General features: G+C 43.4%; 1 protein-coding gene and 1 long non-coding RNA gene across 4 annotated transcripts in view; one reads left to right on the forward strand and one right to left on the reverse strand.

Annotated features, from left to right (window-relative positions):
• Nucleotides 1-711: 711 nt before the first annotated feature.
• The window catches only part of TGFBR3 (transforming growth factor beta receptor 3), a 194,177-nt gene continuing 175,317 nt past the window's right edge, over nucleotides 712-19,571 (reverse strand). The window contains exons 15-17 of one of the 2 annotated variants that reach the window (XM_011233549.3): nucleotides 17,030-17,071; nucleotides 14,454-14,558; nucleotides 712-4,159 (exon numbers count right to left, since the gene is read on the reverse strand). In XM_011233549.3, coding sequence (XP_011231851.1) covers nucleotides 4,041-4,159; nucleotides 14,454-14,558; nucleotides 17,030-17,071 — 266 coding nt within the window. In that variant the 3' untranslated portion in view covers nucleotides 712-4,040. Of the gene's footprint in view, nucleotides 4,160-14,453; nucleotides 14,562-17,029; nucleotides 17,072-19,571 lie in introns of both variants that reach the window. The other variant, XM_011233548.3, reaches the window with a different exon arrangement.
• LOC117801011 lies at nucleotides 7,329-18,811 on the forward strand. 2 transcript variants are annotated; one of them, XR_004623309.1, is made up of 4 exons: nucleotides 7,329-7,463; nucleotides 9,636-9,769; nucleotides 10,647-10,782; nucleotides 18,679-18,798. It is a non-coding gene; the product is annotated as an uncharacterized LOC117801011 (long non-coding RNA). The 2 variants fall into 2 exon arrangements; XR_004623310.1 differs by lacking the exon at nucleotides 10,647-10,782 and having other exon boundaries at nucleotides 18,679-18,811.

Genomic DNA, 19,571 nt, shown 5'->3' on the forward strand with positions numbered 1-19,571 from the left:
GCACATCAGCACGCAGTAACTTGCTTAAAGGCTTTAAGTTGGAAAGAGACATGATTTGAGCCTTTTTTCAATTCTTTTGGTTGCATAGTGGAGAAAGAATTAGCGGGGGGGGGGGTGGCAAATCTGGAAGTCAGCATACTAGTTAGGCGGTTGTAGTCATTCATTTTAAGAGATAATGGGCCTTGGATTCTGGGTAACAGCAGCAAGAGTAGAAATAAGTAGGTGGTTTGGAGAAAGAGATATTCCAGAGGCTGAATAACTTGGATTTATTAATTTGGTGGTGGGAAGCCAAAGAGGAGTTGAGTTAAATTTCCAGATTTCTGGCTGGGGCAGTTAAAAGGTGGTGGTCATCCAGGTCCAGAGAGAAGGCTGGAAGCAGCACTGGGGTATGTGGAGATCCAAATACTATTACTTTCTGTTCCTTGCTTCTAGGAGGTTGACAGAAAAGCCAGGAACGGATGCAGGGGCTGACACCCACTTCTGGGTCTCCCACCACATTTTCCGAGAACAGTGACAGCTCCTGCCATACGAATCTTCTGGTCTATCCATTCTGTCCCTCTGCTCTACTGAGTTAGGGTTTCCTCTTAGCCTCTTCACTCCCGACTCCTCACCAACACAGTTGGAACAGACGATCAAGTTAGGAGAAAGTCACAAGGAAAAAGTTACATCATCCTGAGGGTAGAATTTAATGATGACCAAACAAGACAAGCATTAATGAATTGATATATATCTTTTTATTATGCACAGATAAAGGACTTAAAACTGTGGTTATCAAAACTATACATCTAAGCATGGTCATAAAATTGCCAACACACTGAACAGAGAAAATAACACAACAGGGGTGTTCAAACTGGCCACAGGGATTTTAAGGGTACTCTTTTTACCCTGATAGATGAAAAACAGCAACAAAATCAGGCTCAATCAGGAAAAACCAGAAGAGAGAAGTATTGTATTTGGAAACTGATAATAGTCCTTTTTAGAAAAACATCTGTCAGTTTCATGAACAACCCCCGGATAAAACAAACAGGAAAAAGGTCACACACACACACACACAAGCCACCCAACAAAATGTGCTCTGTTAACACACCCAGCAGTACAAGTATCACTCACACCATGAGGTAGTTACAGTACGAAAAGGCTGGCACGCGTGTGCGCACCCCCACACACCCACAATCATGCCCACTACAGAACACACACAGAAAATGGGTTTACAATCTTATTACAGACAAGGAAAAGACCATTTTCGTTTGTTTGTGTAGAAAATGCTATAGAAACAGACAGATGTCTCTGACTCCTAAAATACAGAGTAATTGCTGGTAAACATGGTGAAAAGCTAGAGGGTATTACGTAGACACTCTGTCTTGGGAGTTTAGAGCATTTCAACAATAGCTTTAGCTTGAACAACAAACGAAACCAAATGGTCTCTGTGAATTAGGGTGTAGCCTGTAGAAGTAACGAAAAGACTTTGTGGACAGAAGCATTTAACTGGAATATAACAACAGTTTTAAAGAAACTTGCAGAACTTGTTATAAAGTATAGCTTGTATTTTGTATTGAAACTGTGAAGTATGAAGCGATTGGAAATGTTGTAATAAGAAGCTAGGGAGATAACGCTTTCTTTAGAAACATTTTTTTAGAGACATTTCTGAGATACATAATGACATTCACTCTCCAATTAACATAGGATCAGTTTTATCAACATGGATTTCTTGATCTGAATAATACTTCTGACAGTAAGACCCAAACAAATAAATGATTTTTTTCCTTCTTTCTTTTAAAATCTTTTGGTTTGCATCCATAAATCTGTAAATTAATTTTAAGCTATTTATAAAATCATTGGCAATGTAGCATCTCTCTCAAAAATATACATTTAAATATAATCACAAAAGGTTTTAACCCTGTCCATCTGAAGATGTGGATCTTTTAATACCTCTTAATAGCTAATTTTCTTTTTTAATAGGATGGAAAGGGTTTTTTAAACAGCAAAGAACTGATCAAAAGAATTCACAGTAACTGAAATTAAACATTTCATATGGAGTAATTTAAATTTATCGAAAACACTTAAATATATCTTTATACACAAATTTTTGTAGTAAAATATAGCTATAAGTGACTTAAAGACTCTAGTCTTCTTTGAAGACATCTTTAAACTTTTTTATACATAGAATATGCTTAAACAATACATTCTGCTGAAGGTTAGGCAAAGCGCATTATTTTCAAACACAGGTAGCATCATCTAAGTCCTCCATTCTGATACCCTTGTGTTAAAAAGTTAACTGAAGGAAATAAATGCTCTAATCTCATATCTTCATTTGTATGTGGAAATCTGCAAAATTTTCAAGAGGTCAATGTAGATAGCCTGGAAGTCTTAGCTCTCAAGTAATCTGTTTTGGTTCATATTGTCCAGATTGAGTCTCTACACTTCTCAAACCAGATACTTACTCTATGACTGGGGGGTCTGTCTGTGCATCTGTGACTAGTATGATCTATCAGTATCGTATCTATGACTCTCGGTATCTCCACCTACTGTGTGCCTTACAGACATCACCTTCAAGTCTTGGGTGTCATCAACCTTTTCCACTTAGGGTTCCATTCAGAGAACTAGGCACAACTTCCTTACTCTAAGGGCGGTGAGATCTGTTTATGAATATTTTGGAGTAGAATCTAGCCTTTCCTGTTTGTAGGATTCTGAGTCATTTTCGTGAGAATTCTGGAAAACGGTGAATATTTACTTGCAATGAAGCTATCCTCAGTAGTAACTGAATTGGCGTGGACGTCTTCCTCTGGCATTCTTTTTTTTAACACAGAGGTATCAGTTGAGCTTATTTTAGCTGCAAAGTGGCATCATATTATTTCATTTTAATGAAATCTACCTCAAATCCTTTTTGAGTTTGGAAAATATTTAAGGCAAGAGAACGAAAGCAGTCCAAATGAGCGCCCTTTCCAGATCTCAGCACTTTCTTGGCAGACTTGGTGACACTGTTCAGATAACGAGCTGGAATCTGACAGGATCCGCCATGTGCTCGAACAAGAGCTTCGCTTCTAACAAAAGGGTCTATTAAACAGGCTGACGGGTTTGGGTGGAAACACGAATTCTCCCAAATACATTTAAGAGTAAGTTCCAACTCGGAGGCACAGAACATTTTAAAAAGGGGAATGAATTTTCTCTTTTCTAACTGAGAAAACGAATGTGCCAGCTGACACAGTCCATACCTGTACTCGCATATACATTGCTGTGCAAATTCCTCTTCTACTTGAAAACTAAATTTGCCCCCATTTATACATTCGTTTTTCAGAACACAAGGTCATAAATGGGCACAAACCTGCAGTCCCAGATTTTGGCCACTTTCAATTTCTATAGGCTTATGAAGAAATACAACATTTGCATTAAGACATTTTTGCAGTCGGTGTGTGAGTGCGGGAGATGGGGGAGCTGATGAGCTTATGAGCGCTGGTTTTGGCCCAGGGCACCAGAAAGGAATGTTGCTGTGATGTGTGTCAGGATGCAGTCCCCGAGGGCAGCACCCGTCAAGCCGACAACATCAGCCCCCAGAGGGTGTGACAGCAAAGTGAGAAGTGTGCGTCCAGAAGGTGCAAATTAGACGTGGAGGAACACACTTAGAAAATCCTGAAGTACTCCTTTTGTCTTACATCTCAGTTCAGTTACACAAGAATCTTTGGGCACATCTCCTCACTGGTCCTACTGTCTGCTTATTATCCTCTTACCAACTCCTTGCGTCAGGGTAAATCTCAGGGCCCACAATTTACGGATAGTCTTACCTGGACAAAGCAGCATTTTGAAAACTGGCATGTGTTTCACATTGAAAATCCCCAAGCCTAAGCGGGGCTGGTGGAGAAGGCCGCCACCTCGGCTTTCTCGCGAGTTCTAGTGTGTTTCGGAAGCCCAGGGGTCACATGGGTATTCGCCCTGGGTGGGGGATGACTACAACAGGTGGTCTTTGTATCGAAATGCACTCTCTCTTTACAAGGGCACGGCGATGGAGCCTTCCAAGTCCGCAGGGCCTGGGGCCGGCCGCCCGGCTAGGCCGCGCTGCTGCTGGAGCAGGGCGTGCTCTGCGTGCTGCCGATGCTGTGGGCTGCACTGCTGTTTTCAGAGGCCGGCGGGGAGGTGGGCACTTGCTGCCTTCCTGCTGTCTCCCCTGCGGTGAAGGAGGACAAGGGACAAAGAAAGACGCGTGTTACGTGTGCGCATCCCTGACGAGAACGTTTCCCCGTCTGCAAGTTTTGTCTGCTGTCTCTCTGGCCATGGGCGGAAGCGAGGAGACCAGGCCTTAAGGAGACAGCTGTTTGGTGTGTTGGTGTTTCCTTTTTGTTTTTAAAGCCTCTTGCACAGCGAGAAGAGGACGTTTTTCCAGCTGACTGATAGGCAGTTTTAGTGACCAAGACCCCGACAGAGGACACTGAATCCTCAGGACTGGCAGCTTTGAAGCAAGCACCACCATCCGCACCGTGTGCCCCAACAGCCCAGGCCCCGTACTCCTAACACCGCCTCTCTCCTCTCATAGAGATACTGTGGCGTTTGCAGGCTGAGACCTTTACCCTGCAGCAAGAGAGGCCTGGCCACCTGGGGGCCTTCTTCTGAATCTACTTGTTCAACATGGGGGTGGCGAGCCTCGATTTGGCTGGAGCAACAGCAGAGAGAACTGTGCCGCAAGCACACAGCCCACCTGAGAAATGGGGCTTAGGGCAAGCCTGCTCCCAGAAAAACCTTTCGGGGAAGGAGCTGAGCTGATCGCACAAGGGAACAATCCCGTGTCCTGCAGCTCACTGGGGGTGCAGCGAGAACATCTCCTAACACATGAAGCATCCCACTTTTCCTGACACATCCCACTGCACTTTAACGAAGCCCCTTCCTTGTGCCAAATGTGCAGTGCTTTGCAGGAGGAGGGACCCCTGGGTCACACACATGGTTTGCATTTAGCACTGCGCAAGGCCCTAGAGCGAAGTCTTTTCTTCAGTGCAAATGGTCTCAGGGCAGCCCTCAAAACATGGCTCTGCGTAGGGAAAAGTGATCAAGGCTCCAGTGAAAAACACTGCCTGTTCTCTGAGAAGTCACAGCAGAAACTTAATAAACTTCTGGTCCGCGGTCTCCCGCCCCTCCTCCAACGTGGGAAGCCCCAGAGGGCCAGGTCTGTTTATGAATGAGCCTCCGTCTTTCCTGTCCCGCTGAAACACACAGCTATCAGCCAGAGAGATAAGCAACCCTCTGGCCGCTTCATTAAAACAAAACTCACAGAGCAAAGGCTCTACCCTTCAAGGACAGGATCTTATGAGCCCGTTACTTCCATTCCCTTGCTGGGGCCCCTCAAAAGACTCTGCCAAAAAAACAGCTCTGCGAAACGTAGCTCGTGCCCTTGCATCTGGTTACAGCTTTCCCTGCCATCCATTTCACAAGCCACACAACTACAACACACACATTTGCATCAACCTCAGGACATTTATATGCTCGCTGCATTATTTGGCCCATGCGGGATTTCCTCTGATAATCTTTTCTTCTGGGATTGGTGGGATAGAGAGGGGATAGGGGGTCAATATGCCTCAGAGGCAGAGAAACTGTATTTTCACTTTTCTTGGTTGTGTGTGTGTGTTTTAGGCAATCTATATTCTGGACCCTCCCCAGCATTGCCCTCTAGCCTGCATGGATGTATGTAATTAAAGACGGGGAAGTTTGCCTCAATGACAGTGACTTTTCTGCCAGAAATTCACTTTCCCCAGAGTGGGAGCTTATTTCTAGAAGGAAATCAAATCTCTTAGCTATTCTGATGTCAAAAACCAAACCAAAACAAAAATGCCGAAACAAAAAAAACCCCAAAGCCTCCAGAGACCTGAACAACTCGTGATATATTTTAAAAATTCAGCTCCCTTAAACCCACATGTTGATCCACGCCCAGCTGGATCCTTATGTTATCAATTAGAAGGACTCATGCGGCCATGCGTGAAGCACATTTTAAAAACATCTTTTCCCCATTTAAATAGAGGCTACACCAGAAAAGCAGGAGGAATCAACACTTCACTTCCCCTTTTTGGCTCACCTGGCCTTCATTTGTGCAGCCTGATAGCAGCTGAAGCAAGACGGCCTTGCCTCGTTTATCCACAATGAACAAGTGTCTCATCCAGAACTGGACATGTGCTTGACTATTCAGAGGCAGGAAAAGTGCCAGTACTACTCCCTGCCCAGGAAGTCTGAATATTTGCTTTCTGATGTCTATTTGCCAAATACAATTTGTTGCCATGCCAGTTTATTTTAATCAGTGCCCATTAAAAAGGTCTTTCAACTTCCAGTTTTGGAAACTCTTGTGCTAATGCAAAACACTGTCCAAAATGAAAACTCAGAACAAAAAAGCCCCCTATTCTCAAGACAGCAGGATGCATTTCGCCATGGTGGACAAGTCAACTTAACCTAATAATCTACGGACTTCGAAACAACATCATACGCTGAGAGATGGTAGCTACACTGGCGGTGAACGCTGCAGAATGTATAGACTTGGAATCGCTACGTCAACACCTGGAACTAATGTAACATTGTGCGTCAACTATACTTCAGGGGAAAAAATTTAGAGATCTACTGACTTTGAGGCAATATGCCAAGCCAAGGAGAATCTTTATCTGAGAATCTGCCCGGAAATACGGAAAATACCTTCTTCAGCCGTGGTGGCTGTTTTCACATGTAAGACATCAGATTTCTCAATATAACCAAGTTAAAAATCAGACAAAAGTTTTTCATTGTCAGATGGAGGTGGTGCTACAGAAAAAGTCACCATGAGAAAGTTTAATGTGTAAATGCCTCTGCTTAAAAAGCCAATGGAGTTCCCCTGGGTTTTCTAGGCTGGGCCCTTTGGTTTTCTGCTATCACGGTGACCTCTCATTACTTGGAGCACTGACTCTCTCTAACACATCCCTCGGGTGACAAACACAACCACCCTACTTCTGGAGAAGATGGGCAGCGAGGACCACAGAACTAAGCCGAGGAGCCCCACTGAGCAGATGTAAGGAGTCCAAGGAAGGATCCTTGCTGCTCGTAAGGTGACCAATCATAGTTGGTCACCAGAAGAAATGTGTTCAGTCTTCACACTTTGCTCCTAAAATTTCACACCCCACTGAGGAAGAGAGACGTGGGGAGGAGGCATTTGGAGGAGGGTGTGTTAGAACTAATTTGACTCAGCTCACATATTCGCCTGTGGCTGAGCTGAGCTATTGCCAGAGATGTTTTCAGAAATAGGAAAATATATTTCTTAAGGGATAATCTGTTTTATTTCTTTAGCTTGGCATGGAGTTGTCCAGATCTGATTTCCTGCCACCTCTTAGGCGGTCTGCTTCACAACTGGATTCTTATCTCTGCATCTTTCAGCATGGCAGGTCGTGGGGAAGAAACTTTATCACAGAAAGATGTGAATAACAGAAGAGGCTCTAGGGGAAACAACAACAGAAGAATTTTAAAGAAAGGTGAGAGGAATCTCAAACATTGAGCCCAAAGGAGAATGTTTGCAAATATCACCCAAACAGGGTTATTATAAAGAAGAGCAGACAGCTGTTCTTTATCTCTCTTGAGGGCAGAACATGAGGAAATGAGTTTAAATGGTAGCAATAGGGATTGAGGTCACAGAGAAAAGAACTTGCTGATTATAGGGATTGGTTAGTTATAAGGGGAATTTATGGAATCTGTCTTGGAAGATACTTAAGCACTGGATTGAAAACGATATGCCTGGGGATGATTCAGATTTAATATTACTCGATGCTGGAAAGAAAAAGATACTGACCGCTAGACCTATGTGTTGGTTGCGATTATGTACCAGCCAATGTCTCAATCTCTTGATATTCTAATTGTAATTATTTCACAAGCTTACTCCTAATGAGAGTGAACTAGACTACCTTTAGTTTACAGAAATTTTCAATCACTATTTATCATTTTTAAAAATTGTCCCTCCCTACTCTCTGAGCTAAAAGACATTCCTTCTGCAGGCAAACTAAGCAGGAGGGGTAAATTTGATGTGGTTGTAATTTATGAGGAAAGGGGACAATATTTCAAGGCAGGAATGAATGAATTTATTTTTAAGATTTTATTTACTATTTTGACAGAGAGAGAGCACAAGTAGGGGGAAAGGGAGAAGCAGGCTCCCTGCTTGATCCCAGGACCCTGGGATCATGACCTGAGCTGAAGGCAGACACTTAAGCGACTGAGCCATCCAGGCGCCCCCCAGAAAGCAGGAACTTAAATCCTTTCAAAATGCTCTGCCTACCGCTTTCTTTCTATATCACTGCGGTATGGCCAACCTATCTGCGCCTGCATTTTGGTTTTCTGTGGCTATCTTACTTATTTTTTTAAAGATTTTTATTTTTAAGGAATCTCTATACGCAACGTGTGGCTCTCACTTATGACCCTGAGATCAAGAGTCGCCTACCCTACCGACTGAGCCGGCCCGGCGCCCCTGCAGCTATCTTACTTTAACTTCACCTGCGCACATGGGTGCAAGGAGTGGATCCTGCTGTCTTTAGTCACACCAGGGTTCCCGCTTGTATCTTTCTGATCCCGGGGACTTAGTCTCTTGCCCTCTACTTTAGTCACATCTGTCTTGCTGCTTCTCTCTTCACCTGAAGAAACTTCAGACTTCTAGGAACATAGGAAGCCCCCACGATGCTCCTCATTAAAAGTTCTCACCTGACTCAGGTAAACCTAAGGATGTGCTTGACTTCTGCTTTAAGAACACACGATATGCTCAACAGACGATTGCTGAATAGAAGCCTGAGGGACTGGGAAAGGCACACCCACTTCGAGACCTCCGCATTTTATTCTGCTCTGTGAAATGCAGCGTTTCTTCCACTCTTAGTTTTTTTCTGCCTACACATCTGAGAAGCCTTCAGTATCTTACTTTTTTTTTTTTTTAAAGATTTTATTTATTCACTTGACAGAGAGAAGCAGCCAGCGAGAGAGGGAACACAAGCAGGGGGAGTGGGAGAGGAAGAAGCAGGCTCCTAGCAGAGGAGCCTGATGTGGGGCTTGATCCCAGAACGCCGGGATCACACCCTGAGCCGAAGGCAGACGCTTAACGACTGAACCACCCAGGCGCCCCCAGTATCTTACATTTTTGTAGGACTTGGGAGTTCAGGCGACTTTTCACATGCATTGTTACTTAAGTGTTCTTACTGCCAGTAAGAGATCAGGTCTGTGTTTACTAAAAGGAAACATGGTTAATATACCTGGCTCAGGTAACAAGACTAGCACTTAAACTAGAGCTTCAAGTCCAAGGGCTGTACAGATACATGTGGAGGGTGGCCTCCCCCTAGCACCCCCTTCCTTTTCCCTCTTCTTCCTCTTATTGTCATCAGACTTTGAGTACATTCTGTTCAGGGGCCACAAGGCAAGTTACATAAAGTAAAGATAAATGATGACGACATCTAACCCATCCTCCTGCACGGATTTGTTTGCAAAAGGAAAGTCTTCTAGCTTGGGGAATAGAGAGGGGAAATTTTAGAAACTGATAAACAGCAACTGAAAACTTCTCTAAACTAAAAGTAGTCTAGTTCACTCTTCTTACAGGGTGAGCTACTGAAATAATTACAATTAGGATATCAAGAGGCTGAGACATTAACTGGTACAAAATTGCAACCTACACACAGGCCTGGAAGAAAATCTCACCAAAACTAAAAGGCATAAACCTACAAGAAAGAAGGAGGAAAAAAACAAAACAAAACAAAACAACCCAGGAATGGAGACAACAGCAGTAAAATATTGGAAGCTGGTGAAGAAATGGGTGAGTGACCTAGATGTGTTATTGGGAGTTCTTCGATAAAAGGCCCAGCCAGATCACCTTAAGGGAAGTTCTCAATAAATATGTCCCACCCACGAACTCAGAACCTACTCATTCTTAAATAATCCTCTGTTAGTATTCTCAGAGAGATATTACACCCATGAGATAAAAATAGGATATATATTTTTAATTCATAGGAAATATGTTTTGGAATTTAAAGATTTGAATATAGTATTTAAAAATTCAGTAGGAAGCTAAAATATAAAGATGAAGAAATCTCTTAGAAATTAAGGGAAAAAGTGGAAAACAGAAAAAGAAAGGAAAATTAAGGGATCATTCAAAAGATTCTTTGGGGGGGGGCAGAGGGAGAGAATCTCACGACCCTGAAATCATGACTTAAGCCAAAATCAAGAGTAGGATGCTTAACTGACTGAGCCACCCAGATGCCCCAAGAGGTTTCATTCTAAAATGATTTCTAGAATGAGAGAATACAAAAAATAGTAGAAAAAAGTAATCCTAAAAATTTTAATGCTCAAGGATATGAGTTTCTAAACTGAAAGGACTCAGTTAATGTCTGGCATAAAATATGAAAATACACCTAAATCAAGGCTGTTGTAAAATATCTTCCAGAAAAAACCAAACCAAACCAAACCAAACAACAACAACAGACAAGGAATCTGAATGGCTTTGAGTTTCCTAAAAGTAATCTTCAGAGCTAAAGGTCACTGAGAAGTGCTTCTAAATTCTGAAGGAAAATTATTTATGACCTAAAATTCTATACTCTGCCAAACTATCTACCATGTGTTTGTATAAACTGAGGCTATTTTCAGACATGCAAGGTGTGACAAACATTTACTTCTTATGTACCCTTTCAACAAAGGAGGAGGAAGACATGGGATAGATGAAACAGGACATTCAAAACTCCAAAGCGTGGGGAACCCCCAGAACAGCGGTGAAAGAATGTAAGATGACAGCAGTGTCCAAACAGAGAGAGCAACCAGTTCAGGCAGGAACAGGTAAGAAGGCTCCAGGAAAGATTTAGTGAAGGAAATGAATCAGTACAAGATCTGTTGTCTGAATGTGTTAAGGGGAGACTGAGTCCGCTGGCAGAGAGTCAACAGATGAATTAGTGAGAAGTGTACAAAAAACTAAGCTAATATGTGTGTGTGTGGGGAGGATAATCATTAATTCTAAGGAAAATTAAAAGTCATGCAGGAATGGGGCGCCTGGGTGGCTCAGTCAGTTAAGCGTCTAACTCATGGTTTTGGCTCAGGTCATGGTCTCAGGGTCGTGAGATCAAGCCCCACATCAGACTCCACACTGGGCATGGAGTCTGCTTGGAATTCCCTCTCCCTTTGCACACCGCCCCCCCCAGGCCCCACTTGCACATTCTGTCTCTCTCAAAAAAAAAAAAAATCATGCAGAAGGAACAATAGTATTATATTAACACAGCTCAACTGTGATTAGCATTTAGGTTGTCACAGTAACGTGAACAGTAAATATTGATCTACCCCCAAATTTAAGTATATTTCTGTTCGGAGGATGGTAGGGATGGGGGAATGAATATATATAATTGGGGCACAGGGACAAAAAAGAACTAAATTGTCATTTTCCATTGTAGGAGATGGACAGAAAAGGCCTAAAACTGATAAGTTAAGAAGTAGCAATATTAAACTTCTATTATTTCAACATGTGGATTAATGTCGAAAATAATCAGCTGAGAGTCAAAAATGGTGCTCTGAGGAGCAAGAAAAGGGAGCGGGGGGCAGGGGACGCATGCTCTTCACAAGTCCTGTAGAAGTATTTCAGACTTTAAACTACGTGCTTGTACTACTGTGCGTAAAGCTAAAAAGTTTTCCTAAAAAATTAAATACTTTGCCTGTCGTCTCAAGAAAACTTTCACGGACTACAGGTTTGGGACTTTTGAACTCGTAGGGCTTCTGTGGTTCCTTTCCAGCACCATTTCCATTCCAACTGTTCCTCCTCTTTGCATCATCTCAGTAGAGAATTTAAGTTTTAGGAGTGGAGTTTTCCAAACAGGGTTAATATAGCCTTCAGGAAGTATCCCTGATGGTGCCCAAAGCTATGACATGAAAAAGCAGGGACCCAGCTTCCTTAGACTAACACACATTCCAGGTATGTACGTAGATCTCCCCAATTCAAACATGTGACTTGGTTTTGTGCTCTGTGTTCAGATGGAACAGAAAGCGTAATCAAAGAGAATCTGTCTAAATTAAGGATTGTTTTTGACACAGAGGCAGATGCTGCTCGAACCCCCAAATTATGCCATATAAGGTCTGAGTTCCACAGCTTAGATTACTGTGGAAACTGAATGCACTGAGTCTGTGTTTGTATACACACTTCTCTGGACTGGCTATTGCACTATGACCTCTCTTCATCTAAACTTGCTACTTAGCCGATCCAGGTATGAAACCGAAGGAGTTCTGGACAGGATAGTACCACCGGGTTCTGAGGTGAGCCTTTTTCACACTTACGTGACGTTGGCTTCCCTTAGGAGACGTCTTTAAAATGAACCAGAGCCTAGGCTGTTAGTAAAAAGTTATTCTGAAGCTTTATCACATGTGACGCTAGCAGGGTTAGAGCCCAAGTGACAGTGTCTGTAAACCTTTTAACTTCCGAATCACAGTAATTAATATTGCTAGAAACCATAACAGGAAGAGTTTTGGGTTTTGTTTTCCTTTAACCTATTTCCAAGCCTATTTCTATATTAACAAAATGTAAAAACTCCTTCCCTTCAGTCTCTGGTTTGTGGGGGAAGGGAGCAGGAACAGTAAACTTGGGAATTTAATGCACAAAGCAATAAAGGCCGTAAAACCACGCTTTGCATTTTATCAGGTTTGTGAGCTTGGCTTTGCACAAGAGTCTGGGATTATCAGAGCGAGTTCAGTGGGGTGTGTGCCAAGAACAAGGGCCATGCGGCAGCCCTATTGCGCCTGGACCTGGCTTCCTGGCCCCACCTGGCCTGAGATGAACTCTCAGGGTTTGAGGGTGTAGCTCGATGGCCAAAGCTAGTCAGGGCTCAGCAGGCACATGTTAAGCCCATATAAAATCCTCAGGGCAACAGAGTCTTTTTGGCGTGGTTTCAAGTTCATTCCCAACATACGGCAGAAGCTGCCAACAGCCCTAGAACCTCCTAGCCACGCAGGAGATTGGGAAAGACTGTGAGAAATGGCTCGTCTGAGATCTGAAAGTGTCCGTATTCCCGTGACCAATTATTTATTCTAAAATGCTACTCTGCTAAAAGCTGTCCCTTCTGGTGCTTGTATGAGCCATTCACAAGGAAGAATATTCCTAACCCGCTTCACAGAGGTCTGTATGTTCTCAGAATCATTACATTTAAAGTTAAGAGTCTTGTTTTCTCTCTCACATGAAATATACCTCCCTCAAACATCACTGACTAGGCACAAGCCTCACTATTACACTCTCCTCAACTTTTGCTTTGGATTGTGTGACTTCCCCAAGCACAAAAGCATTTGTTCTGCCATCATCTAAAATGTTTCACCTGGAGGATGCGGTATTTGAAGTGAAAATTCTGGTAAGGATTAAGATAGGACTTCTCAAAATGCCCTTCCGTGCTTCTCCTCCCTTTAAAGCAGTCTTCTTTTTTAGCTTGTCTGGCTGAATGGCCCAAGGGAAGGCCAAAGATGAGAGCGTTCAATGGTTCAGTGGAAAATTAATGAAATTCTAAACAGAAAGGCTGAACCTGCCATGGCCTCTGACTGATCAATCAAGCACAATTTTTTCCCTGGGTTCACAGTGTGAACTGCAAGGACCCAACGACAGAGAAGCCCAACTGGCTCACTAGACACATGCCAAAACGAGTGTCTTTCTTTGCTGTATCTATCTGCAAGGAAACTAAGAAAGAAGCAACATAGGGGCAGTCCGTTTGTTTCTCCCCCTCTGCACCGGACTCCTCTTGTCAGGCATGCCTTCTGTACGGGGGTCAGAACACGTTCTCTGTTCAGGCCAGAATGTTTCAACCCTGGGACTGAGGGGAAAGGGCAAGAGAAGGGGGGTGGGGCATGGCAGAATTTTGGGGGAAGAGGAACACAGCTTGAAAACGAAGTGCTTTGTTTTGCCATTTTTGTTTGCAGTTCATGAAAATACATTTTAAAAAATTTAAATAACTTTATAGATGAAAGACATGAGAATTTTATGCTTATCAAAGAGGATATGGCATGGGTTTTAAAAGGGTCAAGAAATTCTGGTTGAAGCCATTGAGACGGGGACTCTGGTGGACAGTACCCCGCCTCTCGGCAAATATGGTAATCAAATCTTAGCTTCCTTTTTCACTTCCTGCCCGTTCATACGTCCGTACTGAAGTCCTGAGCTCTGAGGGAAGAGTTTGTATTTCCAGTTTGTCTATACCAATTTTCTTTAATTAAACCTGACCACAAAATAGCTTTATTAGTAGCTAACCTTCACCAACATCTCCACTGCAATCAGCATAGTTTAAACACTCCTTTTCTAACGGTGCTTAAAGCAAATTATATTTCTGCAAAACCCAACTGATGCCAATTACGTCCGTGTGCAAACCGTGGGAACGACCTTTCCCTCTTGTTCGCCGTTATTCCATCCACTCATCCGTGCAATGAAACACGGAAGTGTCTGCTGTGTGGCGCACACAGAGGCCGCACACCAGCTCATATTCGATGGTTACACTCACCTGTGTGAGAATAGATGTACCACAAGGCCCCCGTCAGGAGCGCTCCGATCACAAACGCCGCAAACGCGATGCCCATCACGGTGAGGGTGTCCAGGCCGTGGAAAACTGCTGTAAGGAAGGGAAGCCAATACATGCTTTCAGTGAGTCTGCCGCGGATGCTGCAATTCTGTATTTGTTTCACAAGCACTGTCAGGAAGGCTGGGCATGGACTAAGAAAATGAGGATGGAATGAGAATCCCAGCCAAATGCACTTGCACAAAAAGAATAATGAAATGATCAGATTTCCAAGATACCCTCAGTTTGCAGGTTGCAGCCTCAGTGTGAAGATGCTTTGGAAAATGAAGTGAGCTCATCTGCTTCTTATTCATCAAACACTTCCAACAACGAGACAAGAAAACACGGAGAAAACACATTGCAAATACTCTACAAACACATTTTCGTGGACATTTACAAGTATGAGAGATAACAGGAAGAAAGGGGGTGATAAGGAGGAAACATCAGGTAAGGATCAACTGTCCCTATAGATTCTAACATTTTGCTGGTCCCCTCAGATCAAACCCTCCATCTTAACAATTCTGTATTGTGTCATTTAAAACCACCCACTTTTTTACACTTTTCCAACCGTGATCTTTCTGTGAGGGGGACGGAAATACTTCTCAATGTGGAGTGATGTCAGTTTTATGGTCAGCAAAACATATAAATAGAACCAATTGTTCCTCCACTTGGCAAAGATGTTTATATTTGAAATTAATTCCAGGCCACAGAAATAGAACATTCCCTTTCATTTAAGAGAACTATGTTCTGTGAATCACTTATAAGAAGTTAAAATCAGCTTCCAAGAGACAGGAGATTTTCAGTAGAATAAAATTTCTAAGGTGTCTATTTTTTAAATAGAAATGTAAGGTGCAGATCTCCCCCCTATTTCAATACCATTTCTGTGTTCTTCTCCAATCAGAAGTAACTCTGGCTGATCTCTATGTAATTAAATCTCTTTGTCTTTCATCCTACTTCAGTGTAAAAGAGCTAGCTGTACAGACAAGTGTGACCTCCCCCCACCTCCGAGCAGCCCCAGGACCTGTAAGGGGAAAAGTATGCCATGCTGCTGAAGATTCTGGAATTTTGGAATTTCCAAGTGCTGGTGGCTACTTTTCTAGCCACCCGCCTTTTGGTGTGTTAACTTCTGGAAATGGGGATAGCACTGCTTCACCAGGTGAAGGCAGGTGAACAGAAGGAGTTTGTAAAAGGTCTGGAGATCCCGAGGGAGGAGCATGAACTGGGAAGAACTCTGGGGTTAAGACGAACCAAACCATCAACTCAATTTAATTTAGTCTGTAGGTACTAAAAGATGATTTGCCTTTTTATGCTTACAGATGCAAAACGGGCACGACTGAAAGTTTTTAGTAAAACTCCTCTGAAATTCTAAAAATGGAGATGTCATTTATGAAAATCAGGCTGGGTCAGTATGAGAGAAATATGTCCACATGTGTCTCTTGGTGGGTTCACGATACCCTTCCATGATACTGCTGAAGTAAGACACTTAATTACAACAGTTTAGTGCTTTACATAAAGGAACTCTCCAGACTGTTATATGTATGTGATGAGGTCAGCCATGGAGACTAATCCTGAGAATCTTAGGGAAAAAAAAAAGCACAGATTCTCCCCACAAGGCAACATCATCTAGAAGAGCTCTGGGTGCAAAGCCAGAAAGCCCAGGTTCTAGTCCTGCCTGAACGCCAGTTGTAACAACAGGCAAGTCACCTAAATATTTTTTGCTCAGAATTTCCTTCCGTATAAGGGGCACGTAGTTGGCTCAGTTGGTTGAGTGTCTGCCTTTGGCTCAGGTCATGATCCCAGGGTCCTGGGATCGAGCCCCACATTGGTCTCCCTGCTCAGTGGGGAGTCTGCTTCTCCCTCTCCTTCTGCTCCACACTCTCCCCCCCCAGCTTGGGCTCTCTCTCTTTCTCTCTCAAATAAATAAGTAAAACCTTTAAAAAAAAAAAAAAAAAGAATTTCCTTCCATACAGAGTGACAGAATTGGTCCAGACAAATCCCAACGCATAATTTTGTAGTACTTGGTCTCTTTTCTTTCTTTTTTCTTACAAGTTCCCCCCCCCCCCCTTTCCTTACCCCCCCCCCCCCGGGACTAGAGATTGTCTCGAAGACACAGCAACTCGTTCCCTTAGCACTATTTCCCTGAGCAGGTAACTACTGTCGATGACACAGAAAGCAAACCACTCCCATAGCTGTAAGTTAATGCTTTTAGGTCACAACTGGTATAAGGATGCAAATAACGCAATCTCTCTAAAGCTAAGTAAGCTACTACCTTCCCATTAAGGCCACATAGGCCAGTGGGTCAACAAATTCATATTTCAAAGTGGCAGATGGGAAAAAAAGAAAGAGGATTAAGGAAGGACAGAGGAAAGGAAAAAGTATGAGATTACGAAAAAAAAGGGGAAGACAGGGAATGAGAGCAGAGGTCTTATCAAAACTCAAAGTTTGCCAAATGCTCCATAACCAACTCATTCTTACAAAAAGCCCAGGAGGCTTCCTTTCGAAAGAGATGCATTAAGACTTACGTGAAGAAATTGGACTCGGTTCCTTAATGCTTGGACCTGTTTCTGAAAAGAAAAAAAAAAAAATCATGATGCATTCCACGGAGAAACCAAGTTTTAAGCAAAAGTTCATCACAAACTCTGCTGAGATTGACACTTTCCTATTTGTTAATACTCTGTGAAAGCTTTGTCAGTTATCCTCTTTAGATGTCAAAACTGTAACGTGGGCTACTCAGAAATGTTAAACATTGCAGTTTGTTAACAAAGTGTACAGGCTCTCCAGTTTGAAGAAAACTTGAAGGCGAACTTAAGGAATTTCAGTCTGACGGCGTGTATGTGTGTATGCGTGTGTGTTCACCTTTGTACTTACAAGAGGATTCAATACCTTTAAATATCCTATTTCTCCAGTGTATTTATGATGTTTTTCCACTTTCAAAAAATTATTTTAATGTGCACAGTTTTGTGGGGTGCCTGGGGGGCTCAGTGGATTAAGCATCCGACTCTTGGTTTTGGCTCAGGTCATCTCAGAGTCGTGAGATCGAGCCCCACGTCAGGCTCCATGCTCAGCTCAACAGAGTCTGCTTGGATTCTCTCTCCCTCTGCCTCTTCTCTCTCTCTTTCTTGCTCGCTCAAATAAATAAATAAAATCTTTGAAAAAAGATGTTCATAGTTTTGTAAAAGTGTCCTTATTCTTCTTAATGCTATTATCCTATAGTTCAGCTCCTTTTTTAAATAAAAATTTATTTATTTATTTGAGAGAGAGCATGAGGGAGTGTGAGAGCACACACAGGGGGAGGGGCAGAGGGGGAGGGAGAGGGACAAGCAGACTCTGTGCTGAGCGGAGCTTGATGGGGCGATCGTGACCTGAGCCAAAACCAAGAGCTGGATGCAACTGAGCCACCCAGGTGCCCCTCAGCATCTTTTCATCACACATCTGCATTATTACAGAGCTTTCCTAACTGGTCTCCTTGTTTCCACCCACTGCCCCTGCTCCTGCCCCAAATATTTCCTCCTCCATACTTTCCCCTGGAGTGAATTTTCCAGAGCCCAGAGTTGATTATGTTATTGTCCTGATTAAATTGCTCCACGACTTCCTGTACTCATAGGAAAAAAATCCAAACTCCAGCCTAGCACACAAAAGTTCTGCCTTCCTCCACTACCGACCTGTTGGTAGCCTCTTTTCCTAAGTACCTTCCACCCATGCTGGGCTCCTCCTAGTTATTTAAGCTCCCCAAATTCTCCATGCTGCTCTAGGTCACCACACTTTGCAAGCCATCCCCTGAAATACCCTCCTCCCCCAGACCTGCTTGGTCGGTATTTTCACTGGGAGGCTTTCTCTGACTCTCCCACAGCCCCAACCTCCACCCCAACAGGGCTGGTCTCTACCCACGTGGCTTATTCCATCCCTCGGCTGTCGTAATACGCTCCATCATGTCATAATACTCTAGATTCTCTTCTGCCCTGAGGGCAGGGTAGTGTTCTTACTCATCTGGACATCCCAGGGCTCAGCCTAGCACGGAACACTCATGCCAGAAATGTTCAGTGAAGGATGATTAGAATGTTGATGTACTTCTTGACAATGGAGACAACAGAGGGAGCTGGGAATAAGGCTATACAAAAACGTGCATACTTTGACATGTCTATAATGCTTTTGTGTTCAAATCTCACTTCAGGTTCACACCAGCCCTGTGAGGGAGGCAGGAAAAGAATTCTTATCACTACTTTACAAATGAGCATCCTGAGACTCTGCTATCACGTGACTTGCCCCAGGTCACAGCTGGAAAGCATCAGGGCAGGGGCTGAACCCAAATTCCAGATTCTGCGTCGTAGGCTACATGACTGGAGAGTGTCGCTCTGTCCTTAGCAGGGGAGCACTGATTAAGAAGCCACTTGTGACGCACAGTGAGAACAGCACAGACCAAGGGGTGGTGTATCATGGCCCGACACTTATTTTTGTATGGCCTGTGAACTAAGAGTACATTCTGTATTTCTAAGTGACTGAAAAAAAAAAAAAACCCTGAAGAATATTTTATGACATATGAAAAGTATGTGAAAGTCAAACCTATTCCATAAATACCATAAAGTTTTCTTTGAACACAACCACACTCATCATCTGTATACTGGCCATGCCTGCAACGCCGTGGAGGAGAGCACGGAGCCGTCCAGGCACGGACTGCGCGGGAACAGACCCAAAACACCCACCAGCTCACCCTTCACAGGAAAGTGTGCTGAGTCCTGGGACAGACTTCACCCTTGCCCTTTAGAGTGGCAAGTGGTGAGCGCTCAGCACGTCTCTCTTCACCTCCATTTTCATTCAGTAAAGACGGAACACTTACCTTGTGTTGGAATCCACAGTGGAGCAAAAGAAATTGTGAAAAACTGACCAAACGAGCAGCGGCTGAGGTCATGTTTATAAAAATAAAGCAGCTACGTGGGATCCTAAGTTCTCAGGATTAACCACCTCAGCTGGGCTGCCTACATTCCTGCAGCATGGGGTATGCTGGTCCCGTTCCAGGGGCAAGAATGCCACGGGATGAAGCAAAGCCACCACCGTGGAATGGTGCCC

The sequence above is a fragment of the Ailuropoda melanoleuca genome, chromosome 2, assembly GCF_002007445.2.
Source record: "Ailuropoda melanoleuca isolate Jingjing chromosome 2, ASM200744v2, whole genome shotgun sequence".
Lineage (NCBI taxonomy): Eukaryota > Metazoa > Chordata > Mammalia > Carnivora > Ursidae > Ailuropoda > Ailuropoda melanoleuca.